We start from the raw sequence: 17391 nt of genomic DNA, 5'->3' as shown, positions 1-17391 counted from the left end.
GGGACAGTAAAATTCCTTGCACAGAGCAGAGGATATAAAAGGACCCCTGAGACATCCCCACCTTGTCTTAATATCCTCCTTCAGTTCTCTGGTCTGGATTTCTATCAAGGAAGTTCTGAAGAAGGACTAATGATCCCCAACCTGTTTGGGTGATTCCACAGAGACTTTTGCAAGTGAGCAGTTTATTCCTTCACTGCTGTGGTCCTGATCTCTGAACACTGAAACATCACTTGGATGTATCTGATCTCTCAATCATTTATAGCTCTTCTTCTTTTATTTTATTTTTAATGCTTTAATATTTAATTGCTAAGGGATTGGCAGTGTCGTTATTATTGGGTAAGATCTGAGTTATATATTGACCTGGCTAAGTGGTTGATCTCTTGAGGTTAGAATGAGTCTATACGTGGTGAAACTGACCACTCATCATGGAGTCCAGTATCTGGGTGGTGAGCCGAGGTCTGGGCTACCTCAGGAGACTGCAATTTTGCCTTCCAGTTACTCAGTGTGGTGAGACAGAAGTTAACATTTGTTGCTATAGGCGACGAGTTATATGGGCCCGTGGTGCCCAGGCACCAGGAATATTCCTGGCCCTGCAGCCTGGCTCCAGCAAAGTTTGGGACTGAGTCTCTGTCCTGGCCCCACCTGCCACCCCCTGCACATTCCCTGGGGTGACCCCCTAGCCCACCTGCTGCCCCTGGGAGACTTAACATGGCCCAGGATGTCCCAGCTGCCACCACCAGCAGCGCAGTGGAGCTGAGCGGCTTCCTGCACGCTCGCTGCAGGTGGCTGCTGGCCCGTCCCTGCAGTCCGTGGGCGGCCGTGTCTCCACGTGCTGCCCCCGCTCTGAGCACCCCTGCAGCCAACGGGAAGCTGCGGGGGAGGTGCCTGGGGGCAGCAGTGCATGGAGACCTCCCGGCCCACCCTGCCTAGGAGCCGCTGCAGGAGGGGGTGCTCCAGGTAAGCACCAAACCCCCCACCCTCTTCCAGAGCCTGTATCCACATCCCCTCCCCCACACCTCCTGCACCCCCCAAACTCCCTCCTGCACCCCCACTCGCTCCCACAACACTCCCTCCCACTGCCAAATTCCCACCTGCACCCCCACCCCCTCCCTCCCACCCCTCTTGCACCCAAACTCCCTCCCAGAGCCTGCACTCCTCACCGCCTCCTGTATCTCCACCCCCTACCCGGAGCCTGCATGCAGCACCCAAATTCTCTCCTAGAGCCTGCACCCCAGAACCCCTCCCAGACCTAAACTCCCTCCCAGACCCTGACCTCTCCCCCCTTCTGCACCCAAACTCCCAGAGCCTGCACCCTGAACCCCTTGTGAACCTCAATTCCCTGCCCCAGCCCAGAGCCTGCACCCCAATTCCGCCCCAGAACCTTCACCCACCCTGCACCCAAACTCCCAGCCAGAGCATAAACCCCAGACTCCCTCCCGCAGCCAAACTCCCTCCCAGAGCCTTAGGAAGTTGGTGGGGAGAGCTTGGAGGGGGGCAGGCTCTGGGCATTCTGGGCACCACCACAATTTCTACAAACCTGCCACCCCCATTTGTTGCTGGCCTGGTAGAATCTAATGAGAGAACAACCACCAGTCTAGGGTGAGGCTGCCCCATTTCTCAGCAGGTTGCCTGAATCTGGCATCCTCAGCTGCGTCCCACTGAGGCGCGGTGACATATGGGCACCACTGACACAGACTATTGCTCACTACTCCCAGGACTCTCTTAGACCTGACACGTATGGTCCATACAGTACCACAGAGGCCTGGTGCATGATCTCCATTGCTTTCTCCAGTGAGGGGATCTCCCCTGATTTCAGTGGGGCTGCACCTACTTCCACCAACTAAGGATTTAGCCCAAATAATTTAACTAGAGATAAAGAATCATCAGAGACCAGTGAGCTGGGATTAAAGAGTCCCAGCTCTGCCACAGATTCACTGGGTGACCTTGGGCAAGTCAGATTCGCACTCTGAGCCACAACCTCTCCATGTATTAAATGGAGATTATTATTATTTATTATTTCCAGTGCGCTGAAACCAAAATGTCCTAATCAGGGCCTTCGAGGGTGCACGCTGTAGAGTTCTAGGCACTATGTGCTCCCTGGTAAACAACAAAGACAAGGCTGAAGACTGAGCTGTGTGGAAACCTGTTTTTGCGGCCATAGTGTTTAGCTGTTTCATTAATATATTTGTCCTGTTTAAGAAGGACGGCAACTCCACTGATCATGACACACAAATAGCCTCAGTGCATCTATCACAACTCAGAGGAGGGGTGGGGTGAGGGTCAGGATTCTCTATTCTCACCTCTACCACTGACTCATTGTGTGACTTTGGGTAAATCAGTTTATTGCTATGTGGCTCAGTCCCTCCAAGACACGGGGATAATACTGCCTAGCAGCCTACCTAAAATGCTTCTAGATGTAGTAACCAGAAGTGTCAGGCAGAGCGTATGTAAGACTCAGCTTCACAGTTCAGCTTCAGCCCCTGGGCAATGGGTGTCCTGTAGTTCCAGGTAAGGTGCCGTGTACATGTGTAAATACCCAGCTAATGGCAGGTGTGCTGTTTATCTCCCTCCCTATGAGCTACCGCATCCACCCCGGCCTCTGCCCAGCATCCGCCTTCCCAGCTAACGCGAGGGCTTACCCTTCCACCTCTCTCAGCTGCTGTCCTCCTAGCTTCAAAGCTGATTCCTTGCCTTGCTCCCTAGGCCTGGATCAGGGCAAAGGACCCCCAGCCCATACCCATACATTGCTGAGGGAGGTTGTGGAATCTCCATCATTGGAAATTTTTAAGAGCAGGTTGGACAGACACCTTTCAGGGATGGTCTAGATCAGCGGTGTCCAATACGTTGGCCACTAGCCACATTGTGGCTAATAGGCTATTGAAGTGTGACTAATGCATGTGGCTTTTTAATAATCTGGCTAATAAGAAAAATTCAAAACCACAAGTGTGGCTAGAATCGAATTTCTATTGGACACTGCTGGTCTAGATGGTGCTTGCTTCTACCATGAGTGCAGGGGACTGGACTTGATGGCGTCTCAAGGTCCCTTCCAGTCCTATGATTCTATGCCAGGACTTTGCTTGCTACAGGCTCCCAGCTGGAAGGAACAAAAGGGAGCTGAAAGTGAAAGATATAAGCGACACAATGATCTCTTTCTTCACGAATTTGTAGCTGAGATTTAGGAACCACAAACTATATGATGCACAGTCTTTCCCACCTGTATTACAGCTCTGCTCCCAACCCTCAGCTGCTTCTATACAGCTTCCTGGCTTCCCTCTCTTCCCCTGTTCGGCCTGTCAGCCACAGCGCTGCATGCTCAGGGCACTCACGGCAGGCTCCTTGTCAAGATGCAGCAGCTCCCATCCCATCCCTGAGCAGAGGGAGTCCAACTGGATTGGGGAGGGAGGTGGAGATAATCCAGTGCGTTACAGAGGGATGGAATGAGTGAGAAACAGGGATGGGGCCCTGTGGGAATAGGTGGAGAGGGGCAGAGCCTTGAGGGGAGAGGTTGGGCAGGTGGCGGGGCCTCAGAGGTTCAGGTACCAGCAATTGGAAAGGGGACAACTTAATGAGTTCTACCTGGACCAGTTCCACAGTTTGTCACACTGACACAGCACAGTGAGGACAGGAAAGAATTTAACGTTTCTCTGACTATCCAGTCAGTGATTCAGGCCAGCTCTCCACAGAGCTTGGTCTGAGAGCCAGAGCACCAGGAGACAACTTTAGGTCCCTTTATGAGTAAAGAGCCGGAGCAGCCTGTCCCAGATCTGTTTGGTCCTAACCCCATAAATGATGGGGTTTAGCATGGGGGGCACCAGGAGATACACGTTGGCAATGAAAACATGGAAATGCAGATCCACATTATGCCCAAACCGGTATGTGAGGGAAAAGAAGAGAGCTGAGATGTAAAAGGCTAAGATGGCACAGAGGTGGGAGCTGAAGGTCCCCAAAGTCTTCAGCTGGCCGTCTTTTGTGGGGAGGCTGAAGATGGCCCTGAGGATCTGGGTATAGGACACAGTGATAAAAAACACATCCAGACCAATCACAGAGAATAGCACAAAGAGGCCATAGTAACTACTGAGGTGGGCGTCGGCACAGGCCAGCTTCACCACAGCCATGTGCTCACTGTGTGTGGGGGGGATGATTTTGTTACTGCAATATGGCCACCCTCCTACTCCATGATTTTTCCAGGGACTGAGGTGAGGCTGACTGTCCTATAGTTCCCCAGATCATCCATCTTCCCTTTTTAAAAGATTGGCATCCAGGACCACCCCCCATCACCATGAGTTGTCTTTTTTGTGTTTAAGATCAGCAAGGATTTCACAGTTAAGCCAAGCTGGTCGCCTGCCATATTTACTATTCTTTCTACACATCGGGATGGTTTGTCCCTGTAACCTAATAAGGATTCTTTAAAATACAGTCAGCTCTCCTGGATTCCTTTTCCCCTCATGTTATTATCCCAGGGGATCCTGCCCATCAGTTCCCTGAGAGAGTGAAAGTCTGCTTTTCTGAAGTCCAGGGTCCATATTCTGCTGTTCTCCTTTCTTCCTTGTGTCAGGATCCTGAACTCGACCATCTCATGGTCACTGCCTCATAAAATCAGAGAATAGAATCATAGAATATCAGGGTTGGAAGGGTTGGAAGGGACCTCAGGAGGTCATCTAGTCCAACCCCCTGCTCAAAGCAGGACCAATCCCCAACTAAATCATCCTAGCCAGGGCTTTGTCAAGCCTGACCTTAAAAACTTCTAAGGAAGGAGATTCCACCACCTCCCTAGGTAACCACCTGCCTCCCAGGTTCCCATCCACTTTTGCTTCCCCTACTAATTCTTCCTGGTTTGTGAGTAGCAGGTCAAGAAGAGCTCTGCCCCTCATTGGTTCCTCCAGCACTTGCACCAGGAAATTGTCCCCTACATTTTCCAAAAACTTCCTGGATTGTCTGTGCACCACTGTATTGCTCTCCCAGCAGATATCAGGGTGATTGAAGTCTCCCATGAAAACCAGGGCCTGTGATCTAGTAACTTCTGTTAGTTGCCGGAAGAAAGCCTTGTCCACCTCATCCCCCTGGTCCGGTGGTCTAGAGCAGACTCCCACCATGACATCACCCTTGTTGCTCACACTTCTAAACTTAATCCAGAGACACTCAGGTTTTTCTGGAGTTTCATACCAGAGCTCTGAGCAGTCATACTGCTCCCTTACATACAGTGCAACTCCCCCACCTTTTCTGCCCTGTCTGTCCTTCCTGAACAGTTTATATCCACCCATGACAGTACTCCAGTCATGTGAGTTATCCCACCAGGTCTCTGTTATTCCAATCACATCATAATTCCTTGACTGTGCCAGGACTTCCAGTTCTCCCTGCTTCTTTCCCAGACTTCTTGCATTTGTGTATAGGCACTTGAGATAACTCGCTGATCGTCCCTCTTTCTCAGTATGAGGCAAGAGCCCTCCCCTTTCGGGCTCTCCTGCTCATGCTTCCTCCCAGTATCCCACTTCCCCACTTACCTCAGGGCTTTGGTCTCCTTCCCCCGGTGAACCTAGTTTAAAGCCCTCCTCACTAGGTTAGCCAGCCTGCTTGCGAAGATGTTCTTCCCTCTCTTCGTTAGGTGGAGCCCAACTCTGCCTAGCACTCCTCCTTCTTGGAACACCATCCCATGGTCAAAGAATCCAAATCCTTCTTTCCGACACCACCTGCATAGCCATTTGTTGACTTCCACGATTTGACGGTCTCTACCAGGCCTTTTTCTTCCATGGGGAGGATGGAAGAGAACACCACTTGCACCTCAAACTCCTTTATCCTTCTTCCCAGAGCCACGGAGTCTGCAGTGATCCACTCAAGGTCGTTCTTGGCAGTATCATTGGTGCCCACGTGGAGAAGCAGGAAGGGGTAGTGATGCGAGGGCTTGATGAGTCTCGGCAGTCTCTCCATCACATCGCGAATCCTAGCTCCTAGTGAGCAGCAGACTTCTCGGTTTTCCTGGTCGGGGCGGCAGATAGGTGACTCAGTCCCCCTGAGGAGACAGTCCCCGACCACCACCACTTGCCTCCTCCTCTTGGGAGCGGTGGTCATGGAACCGCAACCCTAGGACAGTGCATCCCATGCCTTCCAATCGGCGGAGTCACCTTCTGTTCCCTTCCCTCAGATGTATCATCTAGTCCACTCTCCACATTAGTACCTGTGGAGAGAACATGAAAACAGTTGCTTACCTGTATCTGCGCTGCTGGTACATGGACTCTCCTCTTTCTTCTTCTGGAGGTCACATGCTGCCAAATTTTTTCACCGTCCTCCTGTCCCCGCAATGCAGCCTGCTCTGAATCTTCAGAACATTGTGTCTGTAGAAGCATATCCTGACGTCTGTCCAGGAAATCTTCAGTTTCTCTTATGCAATGCAGGGTCGATACTTGTTTCTCCAGACCTTGAACCTTCTCTTCCAAGATGGAGACCAGCTTGCACTTTGAACAGACAAAGTCGCTTCTGTCCTGTGGATGAAAGACAAACATGGCACATCTAGTGCAGGTCACAACAGCTGAACACTCCCCATCCATATTACCTTCCTTCTATGAGCTTCCTCAGGAGTTGTAATAACTACTCAGAGAAGCCTGCAACATGTAAGCCTCACTGGGCTCTCCCCAAGCGAACTCTCAGGCAAACTCTCTCTGTTTGCCGCTCCTCTGGTTCGCAGCTGACTAGCTTTTTATAAAAGTCAGACCCACTCAAGGCTCACCTGGAACAAAGCACTCCCAATTCACACTTTTCAAATAATCAAGCACACAGTCAAACTGACAAACTGTCCCCGCAACAGACATTCAGATATTTACCAACACAGCCCCCCTAATGCAGCATTTAGCATACCATCTGGAAGGATGGTCCCAATGATGGAATGATTTGCCTCTGCTCCACTTGGATGTTCTCCTTCCCTGACAGGTTTCAGAGTAACAGCCTTGTTAGTCTGTATTCGCAAAAAGAAAAGGAGTACTTGTGGCACCTTAGAGACTAACCAATTTATTTGAGCATAAGCTTTCGTGAGTTACAGCTCACTTCATTGGATGCATATTGTGGAAAGTGTAGAGGATCTTTTATACACACAAAGCATGAAAAAATACCTCCCCCCACCCCAGCAGGAGAGTGGGTTTGTGTGTGGGGGGGGTGAGAAAACCTGGATTTGTGCTGGAAATGGCCCACCTTGATTATCATACACATTGTAAGGAGAGTGATCACTTTAGATAAGCTTGCCAGCAGGAGAGTGGGGTGGGGGGAGGTATTTTTTCATGCTTTGTGTGTATAAAAGATCTTCTACACTTTCCACAGTATGCATCCGATGAAGTGAGCTTTAGCTCACGAAAGCTTATGCTCAAATAAATTGGTTAGTCTCTAAGGTGCCACAAGTACTCCTTTTCTCCTTCCCTGAGAGTTTCATCCTCCTCAGCAGCACAGACCGGGGGGCAGGACCATTCTACTGTGTCCTGGAAAGTCTCATCTATGTACCTCTCTGTCTCCCTTAGCTCCTCCAGTTCAGCTACTCTGGTCTCCAAAGCCCATACATGGTCTCTGAGGGCCAGGAGCTCCTTGCACTGAATACATATGTAGGCCACCTGCCCATAGAGCAGGTAATCATACATGCTGCATTCGGTATAAGAAACTGGATAGCTCCCACTCAATTGCTGGACTTCTGTCTGCATTCTCTTTTTACTTCTGAAGCTTATTCCTTGGTTGTTTTGTTTTTATCAGGGGGTGTTTTTTTGCTTCTAATTTAAATAAGTTTAAGGAACGTTAAGTGTTTCAAGCCCCCACCCTCACACTCTCCCCTCTATAGTCACTCACAAAACTCTCCTGTTAGCTGCCCCCTGGTTAAGGGTTGATGGGTGCTAAAGGGTTTAGGGATCAAAGCCTCGTTAAGAAGCTCTCAGCTGTCTGCCTTCCCTAGCAGGCTTCTAGGCATAGTGCCCACATGGTCCACACATGGTTCCCCAAACAAACAGACAACGCAGTATATTTCAGTCCAGCAGCAAGAACACCACACACACACACGACAACAAACTTACCCTAAGGGTCACATAATTGTCCTCTTTCACCTGCAGAAATCCCTTGCAAAACTCCCCTGTTAGCTGCTCCTGTTCACTAGCTCGAAATTCTATAGACTGTCTTAAAGAGACCGAGTTAGTTTTCATAAGCACGTCAGGAACAAACTCCTGAAAAATCAGGACCTGGATTGAGGTACACCTCCGTTACCCCTCTCCTCATCCCTGAGAGGTCATTTGTGTGACTGCTTCCCTCTCAGAGGTCTGTTACACGGCTCCCTCTCAAAGCCTGAATCAGAGGTTGGATTCCTGGGTGCACAGATGCTGAATCATCCATTCTGTCCTGGGTATCCTCCCCCATGTGATCAGTGAGGAGACATTCCTGTTCTCCCACTATTCCTCCCACAGTTTCCTTCTCTCGGGCCCCCTCTAGGACACATACCTCTATGCTCTCTAGTCTAGATTGCAATCTACCCGCTGCTCATCCATAAAGGGCTCACAGCTAAGAGCCTGGACAGTTTTCTCACCTGCAAGTTCCACTCCCCCTGCCCTTCTTGACCTGGTGTTACCTCCTGGTGCATAGTTAAGGGAGCTCTTACCCACCCTGTCACCTGTGACTAAGATTCCATTACCTTTCTCTGGGCTCCCCTCTGGGACACACCTCCATATGCTTCCTAGAACAGGATCTATACCTGGTTTAACTGTGACAGGCTTGCAACTAACAACTGAAACAGACTTCTCACAGATAGGCAATATAGTCTCCTCCCTCTCTGAATAGACACCATCCTCAGCTGCAGGGCAGAAGCTGGTCTCAACCCCCCCCCCCCCCCCCTGAAATCATGGAAATATGCAGTTTCTCCCTGCTGCAGAGGAAGCAAGAAGACTTTCTCCCATTCCCTCAGCTGTTCCTCGGACTTTCCTGTTTCTGTCTGGAGTCCCAGCAGAATGCTTCTTCTTGCTGCTGGCAGACCCCTTAACAGCTACATGGAAGAAATCTTTGCAATTAGCATATCAGTAGGGTTATTATCTACTACCCCACTGATAATACAGCTTCCAAACACTTGGTTTCTATGTGCACTTTAGCCAAAGGCACAAGGATTTTGTAAACTCCTACTAAAAAAACCTCTGAAATCTGTCCTGGCGGTATGTTACCTTCTGGCACTGTAATCTGCCTAACCACACACATCTCTGCCCCTGTATCTTCCCACCCAAGGTGTTTCCTGCAATTAATGCTGACAGCCTTTATGTGTTTCATGCCTGGTTATGCAGAGGCTAACTTTACAAACCCGTATGATAAATGACAGGCACATGGGGGCTTCTGTGCTCATGGTTGCAGTATTCACATGGGATGCCTGCTTCTTCCCAGCATGGGGTATTTATTCCTCAGGTGATCAGTGGAATTACAATGGAATTACAATGATAGCACCTTCTGGAGTTCTCTGTTTTTATTGGTTGGGGATCAGAGGAATGGTTTTGGTGAGGCATGTGCCAGCTACACAGTTAGCCTCTTTCTTCCCAGGGGTAAAATGGGAACCCTGCTTCCTACCATGATTAAGCATGGTGTTTGTTCACAATAGATGCCTGTGTTTGCTGAAAATCATCAGCTAGAGAAGGCATCTCAGCCATAGTTTTGCAGTTTCATGTTGGAGTCTGGTTTAAAGATTTTTTGTTGAAGAATTGCCACTTTTAGGTTTGTTATTGAGAGACCAGGGAGATTAAAATGTGCTCCTACTGGTTTTTCAATGTTATGATTCCTGATGTCAGATTTGTCTCTGTTTATTCCTTTGCATAGATACTGTCCGGTTTGGCCAATGTACATGGCAGAGGGGCATTGCTATCACATGATGGCATATACCATATTGGTAAATATGCAGGTGAATGAGCCCCTGATGGTGTGGTTGATGTGGTTAGGTCCGAGGATGGTGTCCCTTGAATAGATATGCGGACAGAGTTGGCAACAGGGTGTGTTGCAGGGATTGGTTCCTGGGTTAGTGGTTTTTTTGTGTGGTATGCAGTCTCTGGTGAATACCTGAACCCGAGGTGAGATGTGGAGCAGGGGCTGGGCACTGGAGGAAGTGGCCAGAGGGCAGAGCCTCAGGGGTACATTTAACAGAAATTAGAAAGGTGGCATCCCGATGAGTTAAGGAGTTGAACACAGAACGATTCCCCAGTTTACCACACTGACACACCACAGGAAGGCCAGGAAAGGATTTAATGTTTTTTTTGACTGTCTAATAAGTGACTCGGGGAAGAGGAATTAACACCATGTTACCAGCCAGCTCTGCACAGAGCTTAGTATGAGAGCCAGAGCACCAGGAGGAAACTATTAAGTCCCTTTATGAGTAAAGAGATGGAGTAGCCTGTCTTGGATCTGTTTGGTCCTCACCCCGTAGATGATGGGATTCAGCATGGGGGGCACCAGGAGGTACACATTGGCCATGAGAATGTGGAAATGCAGGGGCACATTCTGCCCAAACCGGTGTGTGAATAAGGAGAAAAGACCTGGGATGTAAAAGGCTAAGATGGCACAGAGGTGTGAGGTGCAGGTCCCAAAAGTCTTGATCCGGGTGTCCTTTGTGGGGAGGCTGAAGATGGCCCTGAGGATCTGGATATAGGACATGGTGATAAAAAACACATCCACACCGGTCACAAAGAATAACAGAAAGAGGCCGTAATAACTACTGATGCGGATGTCACCGCAGGCCAGCTTCACCATGACCATGTGCTCGCAGTACGAGTGAGGGATGATGTTGGTTCTGCAATATGGCCACTGCCTGGCCAGGAAGAGATAAGGAAGTACAAGCATGCCTCCACGCAGCACCACGGCCAGGCCGACCTTGGCCACCACAGAGTTTGTCAGGGTGGTGGAATGTCTCAATGGATCACAGATGGCCACGTAGCGATCAAAAGCCATGGCCACAAAGATCCCAGACTCCATCACTGTGAAGCAGTGAACAAAGTACATCTGGGTGAGGCAGGCACGAAAATCAATCTCCCTGGAATTCAACCAGAAGATGCTCAGCATTTTGGGAATTGTGCATGTGCATAGGGCCACGTCAGTGATGGCCAGCATGCAGAGGAAATAGTACAGGGGCCGATGGAGGCTTGTCTCCCTCTTCACAGTGAACAGGATGGTGAAGTTCCCCAAGATGGCTATTGCATATGTGACGCAGAAGGGTATGGAGATCCAGACATGGGCCACCTCCAGGCCAGAAATGCCCAGCAGGATGAAGGTGGAGGGGTTGGTGAAGTCGGTTGTGTTGGAAACTGACATGGAGTAGGGGAGAAGGTGTCCAACTCTGAGGCAGAATGGTGTCTCCTGCACGTACTGTACATTCACTGGACTTTCTCTATGTTCCCAGGGTGTCAGGTGATGGTCGCAGTATAAATTCCTAGGTGGAGAGACAATGTGAATATAAGACAATACATGCACAACTGGAGGCTGGTCTCGGGGAAGTGAAATTTTCATTATTCAGAGAAATGGATTATGAAAAACTGACCCTAATAATGCCACTTCCATATTTGATGGTGCTCCATGCATCAATAATTCCTACACAAAGTGGTGTGGGAACCCTTAATAGGCACCAGCAGGAAACATGAGTATGGAAACTGGTTATCCGTCATTGTTCCTTAATGTAGAGAAACCCAGGCTAGAGAATACATTATGTAGGGAGATTCCCATTTACCCAGTTGCTCAAAATTTGAGATTAGAAAAAAACCAACAACCTATGTGCAGACATATACTGGGGGAAATATCCCAGCTAGAACATACCTCAGGAAGAAGACCTAGCATCACTGATCGCAGCTCAATGGAAACACCTGCTCATTCACAAAAGTGGCCAAAACAAAAGCAATGATTGGATGCCTATGGAATTGAATAGAGAATAACTTGCTCTGGACATGCCCTCAGTTTTGGTTTCCTCATCTCTATAAAGGATATTGCAGATAGAAAGGGGGTTTCCAAGAGTCTAGGAGAATGGGGGAGGCTGTGAGATGTGGACAGAGTGAAAAGTCTGGGACTGTCTAGTTTAGAGAAGAGACAAAGAAGGGGGTGTGTGATAGAGGAGAGGAAAATAAAAAAATGGAGCTGATTACATTCAAACGGTCAAACAGAGAACTGTTCCCAACCAGTAATATCTGTAGACACTTAGTGTTTCACAAGAGCTAGTTCCTCAAAGCTGAGGCAAAATATCGGAAAAAACTTATTGGGAGGAAAAAATAGACAGAAAACTGGGGAGGGAAAATTGGAATTCTATAAGAAGCACTTATTGGATAGCTAGAAAGTGACAATTCCATAGTCAAAAAAGTGGACAGCTTTGGATAAACACCTGGTTCAGTGACAAAGCGGAAACATTTTTTGTGTGGGGAGGGTGGGAGGGAGAAGAGCAATATATAACTCATGGGGAAAAGGTAAATAAATAGCAAATAATATGAAATTGAAGTTGTGAAAATTGATCATGGACATTAAAGGCATGAGGGAAAAATCCATGTGTGGCAGGTCTCAGGATCACAAAGGAGGTTGTTCATTGCCAGCAGATTGAGGGACGTGATTGTTCCCCTCTATTCAACATTGGTGAGGCCTCATCTGGAGTACTGTATCCAGTTTTGTGCCCCACATTACAAGAAGGTTGTGGTAAAATTGGAAAGAGTCCAGCGGAGGGCAACAAAAATGATTAGGGGACTAGAACACATGACTTATGAGGAGAAGCTGAGGGAACTGGAATTGTTTAGTCTGAAGAAGAGAAGAGTGAGGGGGGATTTGATAGCTGCTTTCAACTACCTGAAAGGGGGTTCCAAAGAGAATGGATCTAAACTGTTCTCAATGGTAGCAGATGACAGAATGAGGAGTAATGGTCTCAAGTTGCAGTGGGGGAGGTTTAGGTTGGATATTAGGAAAAACTTTTTCACTAGGAGAGTGGTGAAACACTGTAATGCGTTACCTAGGGAGGTGGTGGACTTTCCTTCCTTAAAAGTTTTTAAGGTCAGGCTTGACAAAGGCCTGGCTGGGATGATTTAATTGGGGATTGGTCCTGCTTTGAGCAGGGGTTGGACTAGATGAGCTCCTGAGGTCCCTTCCGACCCTGATATTCTATGATTATATTATTAAGAACAAAAGAAATCCTAGAAAAGGTTTAGGCCAATTCCTAGTGGGAGAAAGGAAACATGTTAATGTTTCACAAAAGGTAGATTTCTTCAATAAATATATTCGTTCTGCATTTGGAAAGAAGCAGTATGAGGTACTCATATCACGTGAGGTAATGAAACACTTTCCAGTCCATTAGCAGTCAAGGAGGGAGTAAAAGAGCATCGACAGTAGAACCTTAAAGATATGGACACCAGGGTTACGAACTGACCGATCCACCACAAATCTCATTCGGAACCAGAAGTAAACAATCAGGCAGCAGCAGAGCCAAAAAAAGAGAGGCAAATACAGGACAGTTCCGTGTTAAACATAAACTATTAAAAAAGAAAGGGAAAGGTTTAAAAAAAGATTTGATAAGATTAGGAAACAATGGAAAAGCTGGTCTGGGATTAGTTAAAAAAAGTCTAGGAATATAATTAATGCCAATCAACAACAGAGTTGATTAACATGTTTATCCCTTAATGAGAGTACAGGTTTGGTTTATCAAGGGGATCACTCAATTGCATAAAGTTTGATTTCTCTAAAGCATTTGATTTACTAGGGAAAAACATTCAGATAAAAAATGAACACTACACAATATCAGTAGAGCATATGTAAAATGGACAAAAAACTGCCTAACTGACAGATCTCAGAAAGCTGTTGTCAAAGGGCCATTGTCACCGGAGGGGCAGGGGGCGTTTCTAATGAGGTTGTGCAGAGATCATTTCTGGGCCCAATGCTATTCAGTATTTTCATCACTTACCTGGAAGCAAATAGAAAATCACTGCAGCTAAAGTATGTGGACAACCCTAAGACTGGCAGAGTGGTTACATTGAAGTGGCTTAGCTGAATGGGATTTAAAAACGGATTGGCCCCTGTAACTAGTTCTGGTGGCCCCACTGTAAGTTAAGGTTGTCTGACACCTTAACCGAAAAGACCTCATTTTCAGTTGCTTATAAGTTTTGCCAAACTTTTATCATTTGGTCTTAAATTTCCCTCAATGGGTGTCTGCTTCTGGCTGAATTGTTTTTTTCCAAGTTTCTGACCTAACAGTTCAGCCGATACTCAAATGGAGCTAGGAGAGACGATGTCTTGCCATGTTGAAAAAGTCTTATAATTTTTCTAGTGAGGAGCTCAAGCACTTCCATACTTTCCAGCATATAAAAGTCAGGTAAAAGTCATCCTGTTAACAACCAGAGCCTTAAAATGCAAGGGGAGGAGGTGACAGGGTCAGTGCATTAACACACAGTTGGCTCCTGAGATCTCTCCTCTGCTCTTACTCAAAGGGAAGTTTGGCTGCAGTGGGGCCTGAGCAAAATACAGGCCAGGGCCTTAGAATTTAGCCTTGTAGTGTACATCTACTAATGCCTGTGATCCTGAAGGATACTCTGTGACCACTGAAATACAGCCACCTCCGGGACAGAGGCCATCAGGCAGCCTGGGGGCGGGGAAACAACAGTGAGGGACATTCTGGCCCATGAGAGTGGAGCAAACTCATCAGCTCTGGCAAGAGACCTGGGATATTTAATGGCTGTGCAGAGGGGAAAGGACCCCAGACTTACTGTCTATTGCACCATGCGCACGTTTCCCTGGGTTTGTTGAGAGGGGAGCTCCTCAGAAAGAGATGGGTACCCGTGAATGCTGAGACAGAAGTGTCGTCCCTGGGAATCCCACTCAGGTAACCGTGTCCCACACCTCTCTCACCCCAGCATCTGCAGGAGCATCCCATGCTGAGAGCCGAATTGGCGGTGTGCACTGTTTATAATAGAGCTCTGTGCAATCCCATGGGAGTTCGCTCAGCCTCTAGTGGAGAAGCACGCAAACAGGCTCGAGACCAGAGAGATTCTAGCCAATCTCTCTTTCCATGTCTCTGCTTCTGTGCTCATTATCCATCTTTAGGAGTAAACAGTAATTAAGGGACCTTCCCAAAGGGAGATGAGAACTCTTAGGCTCTGTGTTGAATCAGAGAGGAATTGGCTGCTCTGAGTATTTGTGTATATTTAAAAATTCTAGTTCATTAGAAAGAAAACTAGGGATAATGCCTAGGTCTCCAGAGGGTCTGATAGCCTGTAAATACCCTGGACATACGGGTAGATAATAAACAAACAGATCTGGAGAAAGGTGACTAAGGGGAGACACTAGCAGTTTTTTTCAGGTATACAGGGCTATCGCAAAGTGATCAGGGATATGTAATTCTTGTCATTAACTATTGCCATACTGTGCAGCACCTTTCATTGAAGGATCTTCAAAAGACCTAGCAAAGGAAAGTCACTATGAACATATCCCCATTATATCCATAGGTAAACTGAGTTACAGGGAGACATGACTTGGCCAAAATTGAACAGAGAACTACAGACAAAACCCAGCAGTCTTGACTTCCTGTTAGGATATATTTCAGAGTAGCAGCCATGTTAGTCTGTATTCGCAAAAAGAAAAGGAGTACTCGTGTCACCTTAGAGACTAACAAATTTATATGAGCATAAACTTTTGTGAGCTACAGCTCACTTCATCGGATGCATTCAGTGGAAAATACAGTGGGGAGATTTATATACACAGAGAACATGAAACAATGGGTGTTATCATACACACTGTAAGGAGAGTATATGATAACACCCATTGTTTCATGTTCTCTGTGTATATAAATCTCCCCACTGTATTTTCCACTGAATGCATCCAGTGAAGTGAGCTGTAGCTCACGAAAGCTTACGCTCAAATAAATTTGTTAGTCTCTAAAGTGCCACAAGTACTCCTTTTCTTTTTGTTAGGATATAGATATTCAGGCCTGTCTGTAAAGGCCTATACTCTAAGAATTCAGGTGTATTCTTATCACTTAGCTAGTTATAGAGGTGTAAAAGAAAGAAACAATCAAAATCACTGTTTGCTGGTGGAAGGGCCTTCTCTTACTGTGACAGTCTGAGGCCCTGTGCTTAGGCTAAGATCTCTGGCTAAGCAGCAGAGGCAGCCATAAGCTGGGAAATGAACGGTCACGTCCTCACATTCCAAACTAGTCATATTAAAATAAGGCAATCTGGGGCTGTTAGAAAGGGGATCTGATCTATAACCTCCAGAGAAAGGGAAGTGTCTAGAGGATGTAAAAAAAAGTTTAGTTTGATAGTTTTCTGTTCAGTAAGAACTCACTGATCAATAGACACAGCTGGGAAACCCTTATGTCTTTATAGATGTAGTTGTGAAATCCTCACTTCTGTATTGTTTTGTAATTAGAGTTCCCACTTTGCTATTGTTTATCTGCACAGTCTCTGTCTGGTTCTGGGATTGTTTCTGTCTGCTCTATAATTAATTTTGCTGGGTGTAAACTAATTAAGGTGGTGGGATATAATTGGTTACAAAATCATGTTACAATATGTTAGGATTGGTTAGTTAAATTTCAGGAAAATGATTGGTTAAGGTATAGCTAAGCAAAATTCAAGTTTTACTATATAGTCTGCAGTCAATCGGGGGGGGGGGGGAATGGGAACGGAGCAGGAATTGGAATCATGTTTTGCTAAGGGGGGGAATGGGAACAGGGACACAGGTAAGGCTCTGTGGTATCAGAGCTGGGAAAGGGGACACTGAGGAAGGAAACTGGTATCGTGCTTGCTGGAAGTTCACCGCAATAAACTTTGAACAGTTTGCAAGTTTGGACTTCGGGTATTGTTGCTCTCTGTTCATGCCAGAAGGACCAGGGAAGTAAATGGGTGAAGGAATAAGTCCCTAATATCACCCCTTCACCTAGGTCCTGTCATACTGAGGATACCTCTCCAGGGGACAGAACTCCAGTTATTAGGAAGAGACAGGTAATACTTATGGGGGATCAGAACCTGGACTGAGGTGCCCTCCATCACACCTCTCTCTATCCCCAGGAGGTCCATTGTGTGACTGCTCCCTTGGGAAGTCAGTTACACAGTTTCCTCTCAAAACCTGAGCCATGGGTTGAGTACCTGAGTGAACAGATGCTTAACCACCCATTCTGTCCTGGGCATCCTCCCCTATGTGATGAGTGAGAAAATAATTCGTGTTCTCCCACTATTCCTCCCTCAGTTTCCTACTCTGGGCCCCCCTCTAAGACACATACCTTAGTGCTCTCTAGGGTGGGATCTATCACCCGCTTAGCCATAACTGCCTCATAGCTAACAGCCTGGACAGTTGTCACACTGACAGGTGCTACACCCTCCTCCCTCCATGAGGTGGTGTTACCTCCTGCTGCAATGCTAAGGGAAATCTCACCACCTCAATAGTGGTTTCTATGATTCCATC

General features: G+C 47.4%; 1 protein-coding gene across 1 annotated transcript; it reads right to left on the bottom strand.

Annotated features, from left to right (window-relative positions):
* Positions 1-10341: 10341 nt before the first annotated feature.
* Positions 10342-11289, bottom strand: LOC102932697 (olfactory receptor 52E2). The gene has a single exon (XM_007070783.3). It carries the CDS (start codon positions 11287-11289, stop codon positions 10342-10344), a length of 948 nt encoding a protein of 315 aa, XP_007070845.3.
* Between the last annotated feature and the right edge of the window lie 6102 nt (positions 11290-17391).

This window comes from Chelonia mydas, chromosome 1, assembly GCF_015237465.2.
Source record: "Chelonia mydas isolate rCheMyd1 chromosome 1, rCheMyd1.pri.v2, whole genome shotgun sequence".
NCBI lineage: Eukaryota > Metazoa > Chordata > Testudines > Cheloniidae > Chelonia > Chelonia mydas.
This window is presented reverse-complemented; position numbering and strand designations above follow the sequence as displayed.

Excerpts from the sequence above, each read along its gene's own strand:
- LOC102932697 (XM_007070783.3), bottom strand. The coding sequence starts at position 11,289 with ATGTCAGTTTCCAACACAACCGACTTCACCAACCCCTCCACCTTCATC.